General features: G+C 44.2%; 3 protein-coding genes across 3 annotated transcripts; all 3 read right to left on the bottom strand. All coding sequences in view use genetic code 11, as the record gives it.

Moving 5' to 3' along the window:
• Positions 1-1,154: 1,154 nt before the first annotated feature.
• Positions 1,155-5,986, bottom strand: EGR_06356 (Tubulin alpha-1C chain; the record flags this gene model as incomplete). The annotated part of the gene is made up of 5 exons (XM_024495605.1): positions 1,155-1,223; positions 1,592-2,691; positions 2,780-2,993; positions 3,070-3,144; positions 5,885-5,986. The coding sequence occupies 5 exons, from the start codon at positions 5,984-5,986 to the stop codon at positions 1,155-1,157; spliced, it is 1,560 nt and encodes a 519-aa protein (XP_024350003.1).
• A 712-nt stretch (positions 5,987-6,698) lies between these two features.
• On the bottom strand, positions 6,699-8,161 carry EGR_06355 (hypothetical protein; the record flags this gene model as incomplete). The annotated part of the gene is made up of 2 exons (XM_024495604.1): positions 6,699-6,978; positions 7,956-8,161. 2 exons carry the CDS (start codon positions 8,159-8,161, stop codon positions 6,699-6,701), a joined length of 486 nt encoding a protein of 161 aa, XP_024350002.1.
• A 6,487-nt stretch (positions 8,162-14,648) lies between these two features.
• Positions 14,649-25,034, bottom strand: EGR_06354 (Vacuolar protein sorting-associated protein; the record flags this gene model as incomplete). The annotated part of the gene is made up of 11 exons (XM_024495603.1): positions 14,649-14,748; positions 16,384-16,505; positions 17,914-18,008; positions 20,032-20,120; positions 20,205-20,279; positions 20,821-20,909; positions 23,202-23,366; positions 24,301-24,389; positions 24,471-24,564; positions 24,795-24,986; positions 25,014-25,034. 11 exons carry the CDS (start codon positions 25,032-25,034, stop codon positions 14,649-14,651), a joined length of 1,131 nt encoding a protein of 376 aa, XP_024350001.1.
• Between the last annotated feature and the right edge of the window lie 40 nt (positions 25,035-25,074).

Genomic DNA, 25,074 nt, shown 5'->3' with positions numbered 1-25,074 from the left:
TTGTTAATGTGTTTGCAATTTATCGTTTTCTGATTGGTTGGTTTGGCACAGGATTACCCAGGCATCAAATTGCATTATTTACTGCCAATTTATGTAAGTTGGAACCAATAACCTGCTAATATCTCGCACTTATAAATGTTGAGATCGCGCCTCACAGTTTGGATTAATTTGTTTGTCCATGAACCCATGCGCCATCGTTAAATGTCCTGGTGGATAGAATCTGCTCATGGCATCCTAGTGTCTACCAAATCGGGCTTCCATCCCTTAATAAGTGGGAGAAGATTATTAGTAGCAGTACCAGCTGTGGATTCCTAAAATATTGGGAAAGTCGTTATTTTTTGATAGCGACTAAATATTTTGCGGTGCTCTTTTAGCAGAGAGTATATACCGCGTGACAATCAGGTCTCCGCAACGCTTACCCGTTTTATCCGAAAATGCGCTGTATTTATAGCAGAGTTGTAAAAAAGTCATTAAAACTTGATATCGCCCTCAGTGATTGGCTATTGCGCCAGAGTTGAGGTTGAGAAAAGTGGGCAAGAAATCTCTGCTGTTAAATTGTTGTGAGTCATCTCAATTTTGAGCATCCACAGCTGTGGTTTATTCCATTTCTGTGACGTTCATGAGTGATGTATTTAGTTGACAACATCAGAGAACTAGTTTTTTATTTGAATCTCGCAGATCTTCCATACGTCACACATGTGTGACGTCAGTGAAAGACGTGTAAAGGTCACTGCGAGTACCCTGGCTGAATGTAAGCTGCTCCTTGATTCACTACTTCTCCCACAATGTGCCCAATTAGTTAGTCTATGCTCAGCATTTGACTCTGGTCTTAAGCCACTGAGCTTTTGCAACTGTTATGAGCACGATGCAGCTGTTTGTGGCACTCGAGGACTCCTGGCCCCTGTGTAGCTACCTAGAATGCTACAGATCTGCAGTAAGTCATTACTACTACTACTCTGAAAGAGCAATTTGGAGTAACCGGTGGTGGAAGGATAAGCTGCCTTGATATGCACCCTCAACCTGCGTATCTTTCGTGTTCTGCTGACGATAGTCCTCCTATGTGTGGAAGACTGTTGCAAATAGCTGAGAAGTGGACTTGAGATAAAAACAAAGGTAACTACATACCTCTAAGCATCGGTGGCAGTTTTTGGAGTCTAAGGCTTTCTCTGTCTGTCTGTCAGTTTGTCCCTCTCAGGAGGCATCGTGGAGTTTGGAGCACCCAACTGATGGAGAAGGAAAAAGGGATGTTTATTGTTCATGAAGCGCATATAAGTCAATTTTATGTTGACCAAATGGAACATAAAAGCGAAGCATACATAGCTATCGCGAGCGCTTAAACGCCAGAAAAGGGGTTAGGGAGGGGGTGGGGGAGGGAGGTAGGTAGGTATGCAGGCAGGAGGGGTGAGAGGGGCACAGGGGGGTTATGTAGAGTTGCCTTTTTCAATATTGGCCAAACATTCGCCTTTCCTTTTTTTCCATTGACAAGTGAGTAGGCAAAAGAGGAGACAAATAAAGAACAGGACAGAAAGGTGGATTTTCTTTTGCTTTCTTTTTATATTTTTTCTCTCCTTCTTTTTCTTTGTTAGCACACTTGAGTGTCGGCAGAGTCTCTTGCCACCTCCTCGTAGTCTCGTACCAAGGAGGTCATGTTGACAAGGGCTTCATTGAATTCATCCTCCTCCATACCCTCACCCACATACCAGTGGACAAAGGCGCGTTTGGAGTAGAGCATATAGTATTTATGCACTATCCGTTGCCATGCTTGTCCAACAGCCGAATTATTGGCCAACATAACAACATTTCGACTGGTTTGACCAATTCCACTGTCACATCGAGTAACCGGAGTCTCACTTGTAATGCTCACCTTAAAACCAGTAGGACACCAATCCACAAATTCCAAGCCTCGACAACTTTTCATCTCTGCTAGAGCTACATAAACTTGTCCAGGACTGACATTGCCTCGATATAGCAGCGTGCAGGACATAAATTTCCCATAGGTGGGATCAATCTTTATCAACTGGTTCTCCCGTTCAAATACAGCACGAGTTATCTCCACCACCTTGGAGGGCTCATAGGCGGTTTTCTCGGTTGATTGGATAGGTGCGAAATTGGCCAAAGGAAAGTGAATGCGTGGATAGGGGATGAGATTGGTCTGCATCACATTGAGATCCGAAGTGAGAACATTCTTGAAACGTAGAGAAGCAGTAACCGCACTACAGACAATAGCAGCCAGTCGGTTGATCTTTGTATAGGTGGTGTAGCTGGACGAGAGGAAGCGGGAGCACACATCGTACATAGCCTCATTGTCCATAAGAAGGCCAATGTTGAAGTCCTCCATGGTGAAATGTTCGCCCAAAAGGCAGTTGTAGGGTTCAATCAAAGCCGTGGACAGAGAAGGTGATGGATAGATAGGTATTTCCACTTTAGTGTACTTTCGATAGTCTCCAAGAACATCCAACAGAGCTGCAGTCAAACCGGCCCCTGTACCACCCCCAAGACTGCGGAAAAAGAGAATGCCTTGAAGACTGTCACACTGTTCAATGGTACGTCTAACTTCATTCAGGACTGGAGAGAGCAGCACCTTTCCGATGGTGAAGTATCCACGAGCAAAGTTGTTGGAGGCATCCTCGTATCCCGTAATTAACTTATCCGGATGGAAGAGTTTACGCCAAGGACCAACTCGAACTTCATCTGGAGAAAAGAGGAGGAGGGAAAAAAATGGAAACGAGTTACTCTTGGCAAGGTTCCTTGAAAGGACCTAAGGAATATGCCAACTAACCGATAACTGAGGCCTCGAGATCTACGAACAGGCATCGTGGAACATAGCGACCTTGTTCGGAGATGTTGAAGAAGGTCTCCACCCACTCCAATTCATGAGGCTGCTCAAACAAGGAGCCCTCGTTGGAGACTGCGTGCTCGGCACAGTAGAGCTCCCAAACCGCATTCCCAATTTGTACGCCACATTGACCAACGTGGATAGAGATTACCTCCCTCTAAAATGTTGTATATTTTTTATAAAAAAAAAAACACATATTCCTAAAAAATAAACAAAAAATAAAACGAACTTACCATGACTTTAACACGGTGGCGACAGTGGCAGTAATGACACAATCGATTGATGGGCGGATCAATAAGTTTGACCGCCTTAAGCACATGTCACAGTCACAGCTTTTTGAAGACAAGGAAAAAATTTACCCAACTACCCCCTCTTTTTTATCCCTTCCGGACCACTTTACCACTTTATTTTTTCGTAATAAAATGACCAAACAACTTCAACAAGGGGAAGGGGTAAAAAGAGGGGTTGGGGGGTGCAAGGGAGTTGTGCGGTTTGGCGACAGGTGAGAGGTCTCCTATCCAGTGTTAATGGAATTTGTTGTGAGGACATTAAGGTGACAGTGCATGAGTAATCTTGTCAGTTGTTAAAATTTATTTTTTTAAAAAAGTATCGCCATTTTAAGCGTGGCAAAATAGAGAGGAACATTTGACCTTTTCAAGGTCATTCCTTAAAAGAGGCCATGGTGTGGAAGGGGGGATTATTGGGAGATCACATGGGAGACGTGGATAAACTTTAAGGGAGAAAAATGTCCAATCCTGGGGTGGATGGCCTGATCTCAAGTTCTAGGGCACCTTTTGGCTAAGGTTCTTTCCCCTCCCCTCTCCTCCCCTCCCTTGCCCAGATAGGTCATGATTTGGCGGATCTTTTCAACCTCCCCGACATCAACCTCGCTTACTTGCCTCCCTTGTCACGCAAAATGTTACAGCTCTCAAATGTGACACCTTTTTTCTCCAAATAATGCATTAAAACAGTTCAATTTTTTTTTGCTTTTTTAAAGGTAGTCAAATCAACGTCACTAGGTAGTTGTCACTTTGGTTCGGATGGGAAGATTTTGCTTTGAGAAGGCTGATAGTCGCCACAAATGTCTGATTCCTTCTTGAATACGAGAGATTTGCAGAGAAGGTCTGGAGGGGCTTCTGATTAGAAGGAAACGACCCTAGCCCTAGTCACCCCGACTCCAAAACCAACCATGACCTGTTGCAGACTACCAGCAGTTTGTATCGTGTCGGGTTCTTAACCTCTATGGGCAGAAAGACCGGTTTGAGTAACCTAGGCGGAAGGGGTGGGAGGTACAGTGGGTGAGTCACATGACCGCAAAATGACTACCGAGGCCACAAACTGGTTCCAATCCAACATTCTTTGATTATCTTGCTAGCCAATCAGGAGAGCTGGACGAGAACGAAAGTTTCAGTGGAAAAAAAAGGAAAATTTTCGGGATTAAGTCTGGTGGAATTGCAGACAACAGTAGCACCGGGATGGGTCAGGTGTAGCGTGGTCCATTTGCCTCCCACTTCCCTTTCTTAGCTGTCCGCTGTCTGATGGTGTCAGGAAAGGGTGATAGTCACTTGAAGCTTGCGGAAATGCCCCAGGGAAAAAACGAATGCTGAGGCTGACAAGGTGACAGCAATACCACCCTCTCAAGGGTTTGTCTTCTGGTGACAGCTGTACCGTATCAATAGACCGAAGCCGGATTGACAACGAGCCAATGAAGCGCCTGTCAAAAAAGTGCGGTGACGCATTTTTTGACAACTAATGTCAACCTGCTGAACCAATTAGCGTCATATCCAGATGAGGTGGCCACAAAACATTGGAAGTTGCTTGGGTTCTCGGAGGGGCCATTAGAACCACAAGAACATGTTAGCCTTGACAGTCTGACAGTGACACGTATGACACTGCAGGATGTGTAGGGTAGTGTTAGTCGTCTACACAAGACCCCGAATCGCCTTCCCCTGCATTTCCTGGAACACTCACAACTTCCATCCGGAAGGGGAAAAGTGGGGTAAATTTTCACTTATTAACCAACGGAATGCACCTATTTAGTGCCAACGTCAACTGCCAACCGAGCAAATGATCGTTCGGCTGTCAAAAAGTCATAAGCACTTGGAAATAAATAAGTCATAGAGCAGTTGGTCTTTTTCTCAAAAAAAAAATAAGAATATTTTTTTGAAATTGACTTCCCCTTAAGAGTGCGTAGAATGTGGTTAAGGAGGTTCTGCAAGCTGTAAAATATCCGAACGGTGAAATCCACTGAAATCCAGTTAAACGACAGATTTTTTGACACCTCTTGAGTTCACTCCTTCCATCCTTTCGTCCAACCGTCCACTCTTCCTTCCCCCTCCTCCCCTCTCGTCCCCAGTTTTGGCTAGACGTCTAGGATATGTCTGTTGAAAGGGCGGGGGAAGGGGATTACTAGGATGTGGCTTGAGCAGACGATGGCAAACTGATGGCAATTGAAGGGTGGACGAACTCCACGCAGTAAAGCGTCTTTGGCAAACTTCATCTAGCTATTTCAGTAGTATAGACCTTATCATAAGTAGTATAGGATTTTTTCCCTTAAGCTGTTTTGGATTAATCAACAATTTACAGATTCTATTGCCCATGAAAGTACTTAATTTTTTGGCATTGAAATGAACAAATTCAACTCTACTTTTTTTTCACTCTCAACTAAAAAGTGTACACTTAAGCTATTCAAAAATGTCATTTGCTTGCCACTTTTTAATATTTTATATCTTTGAACCAGAAAAATTCCTCCAAAAAAGCCTTCAAATCTTTTAAGAATTAGGAAATATTTGGCATGGATTTTCGGGAAAAAAAGCAACTTTCTAGTAATTGGTACTATCCATCACGCTCTTTATGGGAAACAGAGTTAATTGACTGGGTGAAATGATAATGGACAGTGCGCGTCAAAGTAGACGGCGGCGTTGGTAGCGAAGGTTGGTAGGGGGGAGAAAACTAGTCTCCGTGGTTTCAGTTTCACTTTAAGAGGTTATCGCGTCTTCTCTATACTCATGACAGAGAGCCCTCTCTCCGCCGCTGCTTTCCACTCACCTTACTGGGTGAGATCATCGCCTCAATGTCACTCTTTGAGGCAACAGAAGGGGAGCATCTACTGTGGATCTCCAAATCGGCGAAAATGAACCGCGTTGACATTTTGAAGTGATTCAGTAAAGCGGGTGACTTGATTTGCGCAGACCCGCAATCTGGCAGTTTGAAAAACTGCCAAGCCACGGGGCTGCAACTAAAACAAGACACCCTCTCCTATTAAAGGGGCAGAAAGCGACTAACCTAAGCTTCGAGGCTAAAAAGATACGACCCGTTGTTGGTAGACGGTTAGGGAAGAGTCTTGCCACACCACACAGAGGCAAAAACAATCCCAAATGATGACAAAGTGATAGGCTTTGAAGCTCACTGTTACCAGTCAATAGACACGTGGGTGGGACTGTTCAATTAATATGGATGACATTACTCAGGTCAAACATTACCGAAAGCCGCTGTTGAGAGAGAAGAAAGTTGGGGCTAACAAACAAGGAGTCCAACCGTGGGAAGCAGCCAACAGTGGATTTCAGTTTTGAAGTCATTGTTAGTACTTTTCAATCCCTCACCGAAAGCGACGTCTTTTGTTTAGTCGAAAAGAGGGGAACCTCCCTCCCACCCTCCGTCAAAGACCCATTCTAAGTCACCTTTGACGAGTTCGCAGTGCAGTCTCAAAGTGAGATGAAAGCAGGGGAAAAATAGTCTTCTTGTTAAAGAAAATGTAAAAATCGACAGCAATTATCCATCTTTTTGAAGCCGTTGTTGTAAAATCATGGTATCAGCTATGACAAAAGAAAAGACTTCACACTATTGGAAAGGTAATGAGAGATCAGAAGGGATTGAGGTGTTGTGGATAAGTAGCCACTGGTTCATCTGTCACTTCTGGCACTCTCTTGCCTGCTGTATCCGCCTCCACCTCGTCATCGTCCTCTCCGAAAGGGTTTAAGGCGACTTTTGAGACCTTCTTAGTTGGCAAAACAACACCGGTATCGATGGTGGAGCCGACGGATGGCGCTGATGGCTGCTTCACTCCACTGGGTAAACTTTCACCGCGACCTGAATCACCCAGCGACACGGCTTTTGCCGCAGGCAAGTCATCAAATAAAGTTCTGGAAGGCAAACAAACCAATCAGGTGACAAAATTACACCGTAGATAGGGAATGCATCCAGACATTCCAAGTTTCAAGTGGGCTCTGCCACCTTTCATGTATGCGAATACTCGTGTCTATGTCGTCTGAGGGGAAGCATACCCTTTTTGGCTGTGAGAAGCGGTGCTGTGGAGGCTAATTATCTGCAGGACACGAACTCTGGTTATTTACGTGTTACTGACGCGTCTAGGCCCTCCCCAGACACCTCATTCAACACATGAGTCTGGAAGGTACCTCCTCTACGAAGCCATGCCACCAATGCCAGTGTGACTGGGTACATGATAGACCGCCCATCTATTTAAGCCGTACAACTTCCGACACTGTCAAGGGGTACCGAGAGCAAGACAAAAGTGAGCCGATAACTCAACCACTGCGTAGCACTTTGCCCTCAACCACCGCTCACCCCTCCTCCTCACTTGTCGCCTAGCCGTGGGCCCAGGTGACTCACACCCAGGGGTGACATTGGTGACAAGGGGTATGCCTATTCCGATGGCTCACATTGTCCACCCACCCCGAGCAGCACCTACAGTTCAGGCTCATCTTTTGAATAGGTCAATGACATATTTGGGTCTTGTCATGCATTGTTAACGGAGATAGTTGTTAGTATGTGTGGTATAGTTTGGAAGCCATCGCCTTTACGTCTGTGCCACCTTCAAAATAGTTTGGTGGAGAGACAAAGTAAGAGGCGGGGCAAACTATCTCGATGGAAAAAATGGGCCTTCATGGTGAAAACTGGGGAGGAAAACGACCTGCAATCTTAAAGTTTTGTGGAAGTTTTCTCGGGTCTACCGGAGTCACATATACGTGACGCACGTTCTTTATGCGATAGTTGAATTGGTCAGTTCCGTAGCACGTGAGCCTGTTGTTACTCCCGTATTCTGGACTGTAGCATTCCATTCTCGCAGTAGAGTAGAACTTCACTGTGATGAAGGACTCACTTGGATGAAGTACTAGGAGGTATTTTCGGTAGCGAAGGTTTGGATGGAAGTGTTTTCGCTGGTTGTGAAGCGATTTTGGTGACACTAATAGAGGACGGCTGAGAAGCAACACCTTTTGCAATCGCTTTGCTGAGTGTGGTTGAGAGATTCACCTTCTCCAAACTGAGTGATTGTTCTAGCTCAGCCAAAAGATCGGCAGAAGCCATGGTAGGCAACTGTGAAGTTGTTTTACTGGCTTCCATCAAACCGCGTCTACAAAAAACAAACAAACAAATGACCTGTCAAAGAGTAACAGTTGATTGCGCTGGCCCGTCCTGTTTTCTGTGATGAATTGGAAGGCGAGGAAGGGGTCACATTGGTGTTGATGGAGGGTGAACCTAATACAGAAGGACAAAGATGACAACGGAGAGCGACTGCCGAAAGAGGATAGACAAGACTCGGGGAAGACGATTCTAATAGGCCTACTGACTGGGTGAACAATCCATCGGAATTGTCAATTCCTGCCCTACAATTCACTTAACTCTTGTCTAATGGGGGCCAAAGCAGAAGAGTGACCACAAAGAGCATCAAGGATGATCACTCATGGTTAGCAATCTTCGTGGCTCTTCCACCACTTTGGTGGCTCCTAGTCCCCAGGCCTCCTGGACTGAGACCATCAAGGTCTATCAAGTCCACGGAAGTGACCTGAAGGCTGAAACGTCGTTGAAGGGTGTGTGTGTATGTGGAAGTATTTAAAAAAATAAAACAATTTAGCATACTTGACATTTTTATCAGGAATGTCATGCCTAAAAAGGCATTTTCACACGGATGACGAATAAAAGGTCAAGGATGTCATATCCAATGCCTCTGAACACATCACAGTGTCAACCCCTTGGTAAGTAATTAATTAAACCTCCAAGTGAGGAATGAAGACATCTGTCGAATGGAATGCACAAACTCGACTGCTGAGGATGGTTAGTTTTCTTTCTGGCTGCTGCCTAGCTAGCACATTTCCTTCTTTGTCCGATCCTAACTTGGCCTATAAAGTCTTCTCACGATGTCCTCCGGTCATGAATCGGGAGGTCAAGCATTTTCTTGGACGAATAGAACTACCATTCCACTGGAAAAGTTCTTCTTGTACACCATCGAGTTCCACAGTCGCAGTAGACCGACGTCCATGCCGTGGTATGACGCTCAAATGGCACAAACTTTTTGGGTCATCTGAATGCTTGACTCTACATCTTCCATCACGATTCAACACCAAGAAAAAAACACATTTGTGCAGATGTTTTAAACTGTCTTAGTCGGATATGGCAAATGGGCTGTTTTATGGACTTTTTAGAGCATCACCATCAGCCCCACTCTCTATAACCGGACCAATGGTGTGAGGGTAAATATCAACTCTACACCCACATTACGTCGGGTTTTTCCTCCCTTCTGCCTCCTTCAAGCAGTAAAAAAGAGCTGGGGGAGGAAGGGGACAAAGAAACTTCAAATACTGAATTCATCTGCGCTCTTGCAGATTCACATCTAAGGCGATTTTATTTGTTCACAGACGAGTGGAAATGGGCAGTGAAATGCACAAAATGGCTGGCCGCCTTATCCTTGAAGTGTTTACTTTAACCAGGACTAATCGAAGTTCCCCCTTCTTTTTTTCCTATAGAATAACTCCACCAATGGAGGGAAGGGAACAACACTTCACCTCCCTCCCCCAGAATGAGAACATAAGAGAGAGGCATGGAATCATAGAGGACTCAGCTAGCTTCCCTTCTCACCTCGTCTCCTCCCCGTCTTATCGGACCGACAGTTACACTGCTCATCTTGAAGATGGTAATAGCTTCCTGGTCTTCCAGTAAACCTAATTCCAAACACTGCGTCGCATAAGTGACCTCGAACCTAACAGAAGGCAGAGGTCATAACAGAGGAACCGAAGAAGGTACTCCCCACCTTGAGTTATTTCAGCACGAAGCGAACCGTTCATAACGTTCGAAGAAGCTGTGGCTAACACCAATAAGCGACTAGACACAGGAATCAGGGAGTGTCAACAAAGGTTACCAGAATTTCCTGACAAGCAAATCTTCGTGATGTCGTCTAAATGGGGACAGGGATTGACACAGGAAAAGACAATGAATCCCTACAACGAAGTTTGTCGAGTGGAAGTGAATGGATGAGCCATTGAGATCTACCTGATGGAGTACTCCCATAGAACATAGTACGACCTCTAGGGTGGTTTTTAGCCTGAGGCAGAAATATTAACTACAATTTTCAAAGGAGGAGAGAGAGAGACATCTGATTCCATGACACCTGAGAAGGTACCAGTTTGCCTGTCCATCCACACGCCAATTTACCATGTGAGATTGCCAGCCTTTGTGATGTTCGCTAGCCAGCTTAATGACAAGAGGGAGCTAGTGAATATTCGGACTTGCCAATCTTTGACGGTACAAGCGCCCCCCTATTCCTTCTTCCATACCGACTTCAAAAAGGACTCCAAGCGCTAAATTGAAGTAGGAAGTAAGCGTATTGAGTCTCGATGATAACAAAGTTTCAAATTGGATGACTGGATGTTAAGCCTCAGCACTACAGAAGGAGGACACCTTTCATGGATGGGTGGAAACTTGTAAATACTACCGAATCGCCACAACTGGAGAGAGAGGGAGAGATCGCCTTTGAGTAGATCGAAATCGAGCCTGAAGAAATACCTACAATCTGTGTCAATCGGAGAGCACGATGCTCCACTTTCTATCGAAAAAAAGTGATTGTTGGAAAGAATAAGACCAGTGAAGTACAACTCTTGAGTGCCTCTGGTCGCATGCTTCCTTCTCCAATACCCCCTACCTCCTTTCACAGGACATTTCGAGAACAACGTCATCCTTTAACATTTTTTTTATAAGAGGAGACTTGAGGTGTTTAATCATTCAGAGGTTAATGACTGCCTGGCATTTGCCCTTTCGGATTACATATTAGAGGGGTAGTAGTGTAACACCAGACAAACACACACGCAGAAGCATAAATAATCCTACCTGGTGGATTAAAATACAAACAGAAGGACTAGTGTACTTATACACCCTAACAACCCGTCTACAATTTAGTACAAAATGGCAAGAGAGAAGGAAGGAGGAGGAGAGGGAGGATAAAGGACAGGAAGGCGGAAGCGCTTAAAAAGCAGGCAAAGGGACCGGATATTTTTGAGGCTCATCTAGACAGACAAACACAGGGAGGATTATGGAGTCAATTTCACTGTACATAAATGTGTTTTGGCTGACAACCTCAGCAATTGCCTACAAAGTTGGTCATACAATTAGTGAAGTTAAAATTAGCTGGCTTCTTTCACCCTCCCGCCACCCCCTCGCCTTAATTAAGAGTTGAGAAAAAAAGTCAAGAGAGGAAGCATAAATACTAAGTACCTGCAGAAGGAAATGAAATATCAACTTTAGTAGGCATGTTTTTGCTGTAACATCTTTCTTTCAACAAAGAGCTAGCCAAATTAAAAGAGAGGTATTCTTTTTGGTAGAGGCCAAAAACGTCCGGCATCTCTTTAACGGAGGAGAAATTCAGCTAGCAAAAAAAGCAACTAAATGGGCAGGATCTGTTGCCTTGGTTCTTGCACCAGTTCGGTGGCCTAGTCATGCGTGGGGGGAAGGAGGGAGGAAAAGGGGAGGCAGTACATTTGCGACAGCGGTAAGCGAATCCCAGCAACGAACGTCACTGAAAGCATCTACTACAGTGTGGCTGAATAACGGAACGGGCTATCAAAGCCACGTCGACTTTTGACAATCATTTGCCACAATCTCGTATTCTGGGCTAATACATTAGGGAGGATCTACACCCACTTCCATACCTCAGAAAAAAGGAGGGAATGGATGCAGGACATTCACAATAGTAAACATTTCTACACCACATCAAATGCGCTCATCTTAGAGGAATGGTAGCAATATCAGGGTAATGGATCCTCCACAACAGAACCAAATGGCTTTCCCCCATTTCGGCGCTCCAGACGTTTCTTCTGGGAATTGGAGTGACCCAGACATTCTAGCACATTTTCCCATTTGCACTTTTGGTCATCATTAGGCAAAGACACTTTAATGTGGAGTCATGACCATGGTAAGGCCAAGGCCATCAAAAATACCGGACAAGGATACCGCACCCTGGTCGTACACTAAAGATCCTCCTTTTTCCACAGATCCTATTTTTCTTGATTATTCAGCTTAGATACCAGTAGGTGTCACCTCCTACGTTGCATACAGGAAAAATTTAAATTAATTTGATAAATAAAAGGGGGAAGAATTAAAGTCAAATTATTAATTGCTCTTAAGGGTTGTTTGTTAAAGACACGTGTTGCAAAACCATTACACGTCTATTTAAGATGTTTGTAGAATGGAAAAATGACAGCTGTGCAGAGGGATGCACGTGGGGTGTAGGTCCAACCTCCACCTCCCCCCTCCTCCGCTTCTTTTTTGTCCCTTTTGTAGGAGCAGGGATTGATTACAAAATGCTAAATTTCGAAGGCTAATTGGCAGATGAGGCACATCGGCTTCTGTGGTTTGTACTTCTAGTCTGCAACATAGCCTTCCAGACAGCGCCTTGATAAACCATCCCTTCGTATTGGCAGAACTCAGTACAGAGGCGGAGGAGACTGCCTTCGTTTTTTGTTGCCAATCTACTAGCTTCGTGTCAGGTACATTAAATGCGGATCGAGGGAAATTCTGCCATAGTCGATGACGAGAAAAATATTCCTATTGGCTGTACAACAGAACGATATTTCCTCCAATGGGAAGTTTAATTGACAGAGCTCTTCGGCTCATGTCGCCTTTGTGTGAGCAAAGCAATGAGGCTTTAGAGCCAAGTCAAACAATGCATTTAGTGATTGGAATGGACAAAACTTCAGACTTCTTTAGGTGGTCACCACACCAAAAAAAACATCGGAGAAGAAAGACAACTGCCAAAGATGGGTGGGGCTTTGAGGATTCGCAACAGAACAGTTGAACCTCTGCCATCCTAAACTGCCCTATGACACCTTCTCAAAGGCCAATTTTACTCCGAGATGAAGTTGGAGTTGACTTTCTTTGCGCTGATTCACTAGTCCTACCTATCCTAGGTGTTTCACAGAAGGTTTGCCTTATACGGTGCTTTTTTCATAACCCAAGTGAAAGAAGTAAAAACAAAGCAACCACGACTTTACCTCTCCCGTTAGAAGAGATTCCAATGACTCTGACATATTAATCTTGGAGTTAATCCAAATAATTGCAACATAGTTCTGGATTTTGGGGGCGGAGAGAATCGTCTTGAACGAGATGCTATATTCCACCAGCATACCTTCGCCTTAGCCTAAGACAAGTCCGAATCCCACCTACTAAATCCCATTGACACTTTCTGGGATGGAGAGATAGTAGGGGGCCACAGGAGAACACTGTGTCGATGCACTGATGCAGTATATCTACACTTAATGATGCATGAATATAGCCACTTGCCTATATTTCACAAGCACTTACAAATGAGAACAAGGTATTGAAGTGAGCTGTACCGAAAACTCTACCTAATTGCTTTGTGGTGAAGCAGTAGGGAGGCGGTAATTAACCGGAGGTTTCACTACTTACCTAATAAGAGGCGCGCACTCCGGACAAAGTTGATCATCGGAGGAGTAGGTATCGAAGCACCTAAAAAGACCCAAAAATGCATGAGAAAAAGGGTTCTGAAATTCTGCGTAACTTCAACACAGACGCGTCGATTAATGAGAACTCCAGATTGGCTAACAATGTCCAAAGGCTGGGTGATGGTTCCACGTAGATTGGGAATTTCACCACTTAGAAAGGTGGTGGGAAATAAAGATGTCATATGTGATATTTAGTTAGTGCAGAAATATATTATAAAAGTTGTTTTAACTTGACATTTAACTGCATGGCCTCTGGAATCTTCACAAGTTGGCCGTCACATCGGTATCATGGCGTCAAGAAATTTCCAAGGCCTTTGTAAAGGGAATAAAAGACACCTCTAGATTAGCTATGCCCCAGTAAATGTGGAGGTATGACACAGGTGTGCCACATTAGCGACCCCAGTCCATAGACTGTGGAAGACTTCATCCAATGGAAAAACGAAATAGTTACAATTGCCTAAAGAGGGGATGTGCCAAGACATGGATCCAGTTGGATGAATAAAGAGACAAGGACCTCAGTATGCCCACCGGCGGATGAGTTACGTGACTAGTATCCGACTACCGAAGAAGCAGGGTATTTTGATATTGGCCAATTAGGGGAACTGGGCGAAGGGGCGAGTTTCGAGTCGGCCTAGGGCGTTCCAAAAACTTCTGGGAGATCAAAAGAGAAACAATTCTTGGGATCCCAGACATCTCCAGCACTTTTCAACTCGCATGGCTTTTGAGCAAGCGGTCACTCGATCAGCGGGTGGGACAGGGAATATGCTTTCTGACGGATTCCTTGACAATATTCAGAAATTCCAACCAACTCCATTAACATGACCCAGACCCGCTGTACTATTGTCATGCCCCTGTCGAGGCGACGAAAGCAGAGGAGTCGGGAACCACCCCCAAAGCAAGAAAGGGACAAGAAATGCCTCTGGCGCTAGAACACTTTAATCCTTCCTTTGATGTCTTCCCCCACATCAACAATTATCCCTGACAGATGCTGAAATGGAACTTCCAGCACCGGTCTCTTCAAACAATCCAGTTGGTGAAAACATCGTAGAAAAGAATAAGCAGACTCACGACTTATGGTATGAATGATCACAGAGGAAGTGAACTGATGGCGGCTCCAACGCCTGGTTACAGACGGCACACTTCTGTTGTTGGAAAATTTTCACTCTGACGAAAAGAAGGAGAAATGGAATGTAAATACAAAACTTGTTAAAGGTTTTTTTCTTACCAATTTTTAATAAAAAAGGGTGCTATCGAGGTGAGTACAGGCACGAGGTGTGCGTCCCGTTACAAGAACTGGTAGACCGCACACATGCCGTGAGAAGGGTGGAAGCAACAGGACATAGGCACGAGGATTTGCAATTCGGAAAGGTCAACGCATCCTTGTTTTCAAGACAGCTCTCCACAGACTGCTCCTAGTATGGTACAGTTCTACTGACAAATTATTCTCCGCCAAAGTTGTTTTGTAGGTAGTTAATTATGTAAATAAAAGTGTATTTTCTGCGCCCTTAGAAGTAATTGTTTTGCTTAGTGATGGTGGACACCAAGCTTGTAAGTCCAGAAAAATAATTTATTCATTGTCCTGTCCCCCTTTCCCCTCCCTCCTTCGTCTCTACTCCCTAAAAAGACCGGTTTTGTGGTGTCCTTTAATCCACTGATGGACGATCCACAAATGTTTACAAGGTCACAGTAGTGTTAACAGCAGTAGGATTGATGCGTCTGCACCGAGAGCAACCAATGTGGCAACTAGTTGATAACAATAACAGTTAGATTAATGGTGTGGAAAAAACCCTCACGTTTACCCATATTTGACGATATCACTGCACGATAATGCCAAGAAGAATGGGAAAACTCAACTGCTTCTTTAGTTGACTAACACATTCCACCCAGTTTCTTACCTTACTCCAGCGTCACAAATATGTGACATGTGTTCTTCACCACTTTCTAATAACTGATTGCAACGACTTGTACAGCAAACTAATTGGTTGAATTTAAAATAAGAAAGCAGGCCCTTCCGTTTCTGTAGGTTTTAACCGCCACGTCTTGGCGGTATGAGATTTTGATCATGCCACTCTCAGATAGCTACAGGGAACGTAACAAAAAAAATCCGGGTGCCGAAAATTAAACGCCAAAGCAGGAAGTTGCAATCTATGGAGAGTTGGACCCACACAGACTTAAAATAAAAGATATATTGAAGCCACATCCACTTCCGGGAAATCAAGCCAATAACGTGCCCTACAGGGAAGTAAGTTGATACCCCCCCCCCTTTACGTTCCTATTGGCTGAACGGAGTCCAGACAAGCGGCTGGATGTAAGTGAAACGAGAAGAGGGTGACGAAGGGGAACGGATGTTGAAGAGCGGCTCTGTAATGCAACTACATAGGTCTGGCTTAGGGAAAATGTCATCGTGACTAGTCAACACATCTTGAGCTAGTGATTCGCCCCAACACAGTTCACAGAGAGAACGTATCCCGGGATTCGTCAGCATTGTCGAGGCAATTTACTGCGAAACACGAACTCTTGCCTTGACAAAGAGTCAGCGTTTCTGACTTGTAGATTGTTTCCAAGGCGCCAATTGCTGTGAAAGGAACAATCCTTAAAGTGAATGGAACTAAGTGACACGTCAAGTCAGCTCTTCTGTACATTTGCAAATTATATCCAGGGCAGCACACTTTACAATGCCATTAGGTAGCAAATAAACTCCACAATGTCTCCAAAAAATAGGAGATTTGAGCAATAAATGACTGGTCCAATTATCCATTTGGTCGATTAGGAAAGGAGGAATGGCGGTAAGACGCCTACCTGGTTTTGCTTTGTCGAGCAATTTCGCGGTTTCGTAAGGTCTCCTCTCGCAGACGCTGCATTTCTGCCTCATTTGCTTCCACCTTCTCCTTGCCTGACTCGAGGTAGTGCAAGAAGTAGGCCTTTTGTGTAGAGAATAAATGTGACAATAAGTACAAGAGTAAATTAGCTCTACTCTAACAATCCTAATCAGCCAAGTTGTTTTTTTTCCAAAAAATTAAACCAAAAAACTGAACCCCTTCCCTATCCAGCCAGCAAAATTATCGTAATTGCATCAGTAGATGAGTGGGCAGCACCAACTCCTCCAAATCAGCACTTCTTTCAAATAGCCCTGGTGATGAGAGGAGATTGAATCATCTGGACTTCCAGAAATGACTGGTAATACCTCTTTAGCAAACTAACTTGGGGGATATTTTTGACACGTGGAAACGAAAGTAGAGCTGCCAACACAGGGGTTAATTTGTTGTTCGTGATGAAGATGATCGAAGCAATAAGTGGGTTTGCTCAATTTTTTATCCTCCTTCGGCCGTCAACTTGACTACACATAGAGAGCGGGGAGGAAGGGGGAAGGGGAGGGGTGGAAAGGAGAGGAGAGGAGAGGAAAGGCAGTAAAACACATATTTTTGGTTGATTTACAAATCAACACAGCCGAGCAAGATGTAATGAGTACTTTTAAACGTAGACTACAAATTATTACTGGATCAGAAAAGCTTAATGACTGCAATTTTTAATGGGCAAAAAAGTGGAGTTTCGGTGTACTCTGACAGCCTCTTTTTAAGCGTCCGTTAAGAGTTGTATGTGTGTGTGTGCGGGCGGGTGGGTGTTATTTTAGAGACTTTGCAAGTCTGATGGCTTTTGTAAATAATTAACTATCAATTTCAGGCGATGTGTCTAAATACGGGGGTCGTTCAGACCAGACCGGGACTTCGCATCCGGTTATCGTGGTGCTACACCCAACATTGAGTGCCATCGCAAACCCATCCACCGACAAGTGGGTGTGTACAGCAGTGTGACATGATAAAACAAGTAATTTTTCCTCCAGAGGAAGAGTGCAACTACCCAGTCTTGTCTACAGAAGATCATTTGGTCCTGCAAACAAGTCAAGCTGTGCAATGCTTGGCTAAAGTTAGGTGTCTTATGGAAGCTCTCGCTACAGGAACAAAGGTGAATTCAACACAGACAATCGAGATAAGCTAGCATACGCTATATAGCCGAAGCCTTCGCCACCGGTGACATCAAAATGGACGCTACTTCGTGGAAAGGTAGCAGTGAAACGCTGGATACGTTCTTTGTCCAGAACTGATGAAACCCAAAGGCCTGGTCTGGCGTGAATGCTCCCAGTACTTTCGCAACAACTTTTATCTGATGGAGAGACTATAGGCAGGCACAACTGTCAAATAATCTGTAAGACATGTAATAAAAAAGCGCCCGTTTTACAAAAAAATAGTCAAGTAGTACAGTTGAACAGATGGTCCTTATGGTGGTTGCTTGGGTGGTAAGGAGATTTAAAAACAAAAAAAGAAACGCTACCTTGACGCTACCAAGAGTGTGGCACTTGTCGGCATCTGGTGACGTCAGGAGCCGAAGAACAACCAATGGAGATGCCAAATTACGAGACTCAATTTCTGCAAAAAAAAGACGTGTGAAGTGGGAAAAAAAAGTAAAATACGCTGGCCTTCGAGATTGGTGAGCAGACCCAACTTCCCCTCCTCAATGTAATGCATAAAGGGGACGCAAACGCAGATGCTGAAGAAGGAGATATTGAGATCAGGTGTCTTCCAGATTGAGTAGAAAAACCAAAATTAATGTATAGCTAGAGCACTAATGAAAAGGGCGCTCAAAAGAAGATAAGGAAGGAGATCTTTGGTTTCCAGGATCTCGATCAGCAACTCAGGATTGGCGGCCTAATCATGCTTGTAGCCTCTGGACTTTTCTGCAACTCCTCGAAATGACTCCGGAACCGCATTTAATGGTACCCAAGAGAACAAACTTTCTCACTTCGTTACCCAGTGACCTCCCAACCAAATGTGATAGAAGAAGGTACACAATAGGAGGGCTATCGAGATTAGATCAACTTTTGACATCTCGATTTGGACGTTTTGAGAAGCTAGGGGGCAGCATTGAGATGAGAACAAGATGGCACCGAGGAGGGAATGGGTGTTAAGCATTAACTCTATGAGCTCATTGGCAAAACAGTCAACCTTCAGTAGTACCAAGCCGAATGCAGAGGATGTGATCACCTTATTATCGCCTAATCGGAAAAGCGACCACAGAGAAAACCAGGGAGGACGCAAACGAGTCTACCTTTTATGTTTCCTCGAGTATATCCCATCTTGGAGCTCTTTTGGACAAGAGAGGAGAAAAAAAAGCATTCTCTGTGCCTTTTCCCCTTCCCTCCTTCCCCACCAAGTCATCAACCATCAATATTTCACAAATGACACTTATCACAAGAGGGAAAAACTTCATCCAGTTAAGTGATTGACAGTGTGTCAGCAGCATTGATGTGCCATAAGCCGTCATTGTGGGGCATCAAAAAAGAAAAATACCTTTTTTTATTTACCACATAAACAAATATTAAGTTGAGCTAATTACCAAATCACCTAATTAAGGAGGGGAAAAAGATTGGCCTTTTTTTCCACAAATCTCCCTCCATAAATGATCAGAATAGGTGGTGCGGGTTTCGGTACAGCTCGAGGGTGGTTCAGGCTGACCGGTTTTGCAAATTGAGGTAGAGAAAAGAGGTATTGAGAAGTGTAACAGTAGATAGGGCCACCCAGATTCTCACAGTGAATAACTCCAAAGTAAATGCACTGCATAAGAAAGATCCTCTATTCTTTGACATTAAAAGTTACCTGGTAAAAATAGTCTTCCACTAAGACTGTTAACCTATTTTCCAGCTCTTTTAGTCCCATTTTCTAGGCTGTCTGTTGATTAATTCTTAATGATGAACACCTTGTTCTTAAGACAAACCAACATACCATTGGTAGATCCAACACTTCTAAGACACCGCTTCATTAGCAGGAAACTACTTCCTGTGCGGCCGTGTGTGGCTGATTATAGACGGCATTGTTCACAGGGCTTTGCTTAATTGCTGAAGGTCAAACATTTGAGGATGAGACCTATCCACTAAGAGGATAAAACCTTATCTCAAGGCCCACTTTAGGATGGGAGAGAGGAATCAAGGGGGAAAGGGAGCGAAAAATACTGCTTCATTCTCCATATCCCACTCGATGTTACCTCTCCAACCTCCATGCAATCACCACCTGTTCGCTGCATTGACATACGACCTTTGATAAGGGGAGCCATTTAAATCAGGTGGTTGGATAAACTTTCTCATCGCTTTCCATGATAGCGACAAGGGAATGCCGTCGTTAATGACCTTAGAGGAGGCCGGTTAGAGGTGAGCTTTAAAGGGAGTTTAAGAAGCCCACCTTAAACTCAGTAAAGAGAAGAAAATATCAAAGATGAGAGGTAAGAGAGATTCCAAGTAGTTCACTGCAACTCCTGAATTAAACGTGGGAATCAGGACACCAAGCTATGGAGATGTAAGTATAGCACTATTCGACAGTAGTCAGAGCCATCAAGACAATGCTCATTCACGCAGCCAGGATAGAAAAGCGGCATCCATGATTAAGGAAGACCACCCACCTGATAGAAGCCGTGGCAGCTTTTCACCAAGTTGCGGTTTATCTGCTGCATATTTGAAGGCCTCAAACCAGAGGGAGGGTACCTCGTCCCTAAAATGATCAGATCGGTGGATGAAAATGTAGCGATCCTGTTTACATACACAAAGAAAGCCCTTAGAAGCACTTAACACCCACCCGTATTCTTCACAAGCCTTCAAAATCGCCTCAAAGTTGTCCTCCAAGATGTAGTGCTCCATGATTTGATCGTACCTAAAATTGACAATACGTAGGACATTTTGATGATTAACTAGATGAGATCTTCAGCTCTCCCGGCGCCATAGATACCACACCAACCCCTACCCACTTTGATATCAAGTCTACTTCCGTACTTGCATGACTCAGTACATCTTCAAAGAATTAGTAGCAGCGCAAAACAAACCTGATTTTGTTGACTGGCTACTAAACTTTATGGAAGAATGACTATGCTGGATGGCTAAAACTGCAGGAATTTGTTTCAGGATATGCACAATGATAAGTCAAATTGCCCTTCTGAGAAATCCCCGCCATACAGCCCTCTTCGTGTGGAAGATTGTCTGCCTCAAGCACTCCTCAACTAGAACAACTAGTTTTTCAGGGAATCCACTGCTCAAAAATATCGCCCAAATCTAAAGCATCCATTCCGGGGCAAGAGTTCACAGGATGACCTCTCACATAGCCTAGCCCTATTCCTGATTGTTCCAAAAATGCTCTTGGATTTGACATTCCATCAGTGACTAAAAGTAGCTAAAGCAGGGAACGTAATGAAACCTACAGTTTGTTCTTCATCCAAATGTACAGGCAACCGGGAAGGAAGTTCCGTTGTTTGCACAGAATGAGTGCTTTGCCCTCATCGTAGGTAACCTGAAGCGGAGAGCGAGAGTGGCATAACTATTTGTAAACAGAGTTTTCGCCAATGAATGACGATATGACAGATCTTGAGGATAGAAACAAACTTAATCCATGGGTTCAAATTGGCCCAGAAAGAGAAAACTAATCTACGACACGAGAACAAATAATGACGCCTTTCACATAGAATGTGTCAAGTTTATTCAGTAAGTACTCGAGAAGTTGGGGAATGGCGATGGTGAAAAGAGGAGTAGTGCTTGTTCACATCTAAACATATCATGAGAAAGTCCGCCGCCCCACAAGTGCAAAAGGCTACGACACAATTTGACATTCTTAACTCGAAGGAACAAAAAATCCTTTTTAGTGGGTAGATATTGCTGGAAATGCGTGGGTGCTGCATTCGCCAGGATTTCGGTTACCACAGCATTCTGTGAAAGTCCTTTTTTAATTGCCCTTTTGTGGGTAGGCTATAGGGGACGTGAATGCTGCGTACTTTGGTAAGTAAACCCAATCTGGATAAACAACGATCCTAAAGCCGTTGATCGCATTACCATGCTTAAACAGCACAGAAGGAGGCTAAACTTCCCCACAGATAACAAAACACACTCAGTGTGGAACGTCGCCCTGTCTTGAGCAATAAAATGGAGTTCATAAAGGGGACGTAAAATGAGATCCACGGAAAACCACCAGTTGCTCGCATTTTGGTCAATTGGGTATGCAAAAGGTGGATAGCAGCTATCTTTAACAGATGAGAGTTTAAAAATGAGGGCTTCAAAAAGTACTGGTCTTTAGAACACTTCAGCTTAACAAAGCCATTAAAACGTGCATTTTATGCCAAAACGGCCTGATACTTCGCAATAGTACGAGGTGATAGCGGTGAGAGCGGTAGAGGTGGTGGGCGAACGAACGCTTCCTGTGTCAATAAATCTACATTTCCTGTTTTCGCAATAGAGATAAAGGGCATTAATGTGGATCAAAGGAGAGGAGAAAGGTGCAAACATTCAAACAAAATAAAGTGGATAATTGCGAATGCATTCGCACATCAGTGGGGGGAGTGGAGGAAAGGGGAGAGAAGGAGCAAAAATGGACTGATCCAAAAGCGCCTTTTATTTGTAGCTGGGTCAAAAACAAAATCAGCTTAACGTCCACTCCAGACTGCTGCTTCCTGGATGAGAAGGAGACAGACAGAAGTGTTTACTGAAGAGCTGAGTTGACACGCTTTTTAGAGCAAGTTCAATTAGTACACTTTCCTCCGGCGAGGCACAATTTAGCAAGGGATTTAGCTTTTGCAAATGGTTTTATTCCTAGAGACCAAGTAAAACTAACTATTGCCGCTTCCGTTTCTGTTACCCCTCTTCGAGTGAACGTCCGAGTGTCAATTGTCAATGACGCAAACAGATAACATTCATCACGAGGATTATGGAAGACGAGGCAGTATTTCTCTCTCTCCCCATTCCCATCCCAAAGTCTGAAGTCTAGTGAGGTCTGATTTTAATTTACCATTCTGTTCTGCTTCTGCGGAGTCTGATTTTCTCACACACGCTCGAAATGTACCGTATCAGGGGGAGAGATCTCACCCCTAATTGTAAGAAACACTAAGTAAACAATTCTATCCGCCTACAATCACACACAGGAGGCACAGACCGCTGCAAGGGATAGATAATGGATCGTTTGGTAATAACCGCTACGAATGCGCTCGTTTGCTCAAAGAGGCTTGAAATACAAAAACACAAAAGGCATTTCTCGTCACAAATCGGTCAGTCAGGACACAAGCTAAAATTCGCGGCACGTGAAAAAAATAAAGGGCAAATTGATAGCTTTTCCGGCTTACTGTCATCTATTAGTGAACGTCACCTGGCTCTCATTTACTTGGCGTCCTAAATGCCACGATTTTTCCTTCTCAGTTAATATAGGTGTCAACCACTTGACGCATGTCATTCGAAAAACACTACTTAAGTTTGTTAGTAGCACCCTGATCCAGGGTACTTTATTGTGAAGAGGTCTTCAGGCAGGCGATGTATCTATCAATGGGTCATCCATCGCGAAGCAAGCTTTGCTACCACCGGTTCGGCTCAAAACGTCACGCAAGCGAAGCTTCTTCACCTTCTGAATTGGGTTAAGCCCACTTCTTAAAGTCGGAAAGCTAAAAAAGACCATCTACTGATATGAGGGTGGGGTAAAAAGTAGGGGAGGAAGATGGGAGACAGCAAAAATAGATAGTATCATACCGATAAGGCGAATAATATATCCACATAAATAATTGCATGGATCTGACAAGTCCTAATAACAAGTTGAAAACCGAACTACCTTAGGATCTTCAAGGAGGCGCATAATGAGGCCACGAAGATGAGCCAGTTGGGAATCCTTGTCTTTAGCACTTTCATTGGAGGCAACTTCGTTGACTTCGTGAAGAAGTAATTCTAGCAGGGTTTCAACCACATCTGTCAAAGAGGCATCAGTGGATGTACTTTTCTGAAATAACAAAAGATGAAAGAGGGTTTGATTAGGTAGTCCTAAGTATAACATCAAACTGCAGCCCCAAATGCCGCCAGCCAATTTGGCACTCCATAACTCGGGTCCTCCGCGTTGTTGTCAGCAGTATACAAAGCCCTACCCAAATGCCATAGAAGAAGACACATTCCGTGGATCTGTGGAGGCCCCTAACAAACGAGCTGTCGAAGCCGCGTCTGCGTCTATGACGCTCCATGAAGTCGAAAATATGTCAGATAAACGGGTGAACAGTACTGAAGTTGGAAGTAACCAAATACAGAACATAACCACTCGCTGTAGAGCCTTGAATTGCCTTGAGAAGTAAGACAGTATATCCTCGCAGTCAAGGTCGCAAAGAAGAGGTCGTACGTGTTGAGCCGTCTGCATAATAGGCTTTGTGACCTAATGTCTTGTCACCTCTATGGTAACTTAACGTGTGACTCTCGATCCTGAATACTGGGAGATTGCTTTCAAATTACCAGCCACATGTTGAGGAATGATCACCGGAAGCGCCCAAAACTACTGTTGAAAAAGAGATGACGGATTCAGTTGAGAACATGGTGTCGTAACGCTCTCGCCCTCCCCGCAGCCATCCAATCTTTTGTATCCCAAATCGTATGTCTCATTACCTCCTTCAGGAGTAATTCAAGGTCTTACAAAGAAATAACGGGATGATATCACAGAGATAGCACTCAAGAGAAGAGTGGGAAAGATATTGTAACCATATACATTTAACTACGTGGAATCTTTATTTTCCACGACTTGCCGATACGCCAAATAGGCCTCGATCATTAAGGGGCTCGGAGTGGTTACTGTTAACTACCAAACAGAAAAGATGATGAATCTGATGGGACCAAAGAAAGCATGAGCATAAAAGGTTTGGGAAATGATCCACTTTTCCTCCCCCTCACCTTACCTCAATGTAGCGCTCGAGAAATTTCATCAGGCCGAGGCGATTATTAACGAATATTTTGATGAAATGCGAAGCGCTTATACGTCCACCCTCTGTAACAGATAAAAAGGAAAAGAAATAAAACACGACATGAGAACGAGATTGCTAGAGGGCTGCCAAAACGGCTAACTTACTGGGATTAAAACAGAGTCCATCTAGGAGTTCCGCAGTCTCTGATGGGGCATTTTGCATCAAAAAAGCACCATGGGTGCACACAGCCTCCAGAGACTACAAAATGAAGAAAAAAGCAGTCACTCAAAACTGTGCACATCAATTCCTTGACGCTAGCTATGAAGCATTACTGTCAAATTGAAGACTCAGAGAACTACGCGAAGAAGTGATGCCCTATTCACATTTCTAGTGGTTCAATGGAACCCACAACTGGGTGGGGAGGACAAAAATATTCAAAATAAATGGCTGTGTGGAGCTAATTTAAATGGCTCTGCTTTCAGATAGACCGAAGGCCATTCGTTTGAGGAGCATTGTGAAGAAATTGTAGGACCGATGGTAATCAACCAGGCGCGTATTTGACACTTGGGATTAATTGCCTTCTCCTCTCGATGGAAGGCCAGGATACGACTTGCGTTCACGGCGCGGTGGTGAATTTGAAAGTACCAAGGTCGTTGCACGAGAATGGAGCCACCCAGGTACTACAGTCATGTTCACACGCGCCGTACCTCCAGTTTGCTCCTAGTCATGTCGACAACATGTTGAAACCTGTCTCCTAATCTCCGTGAG

The sequence above is a fragment of the Echinococcus granulosus genome (genome assembly GCF_000524195.1).
Source record: "Echinococcus granulosus chromosome Unknown EG_S00055, whole genome shotgun sequence".
Taxonomy (NCBI): Eukaryota; Metazoa; Platyhelminthes; class Cestoda; order Cyclophyllidea; family Taeniidae; genus Echinococcus; species Echinococcus granulosus.
The sequence above is the reverse complement of the archived record's forward strand: the minus strand, read 5'-3'. Positions and strand labels throughout refer to the sequence as shown.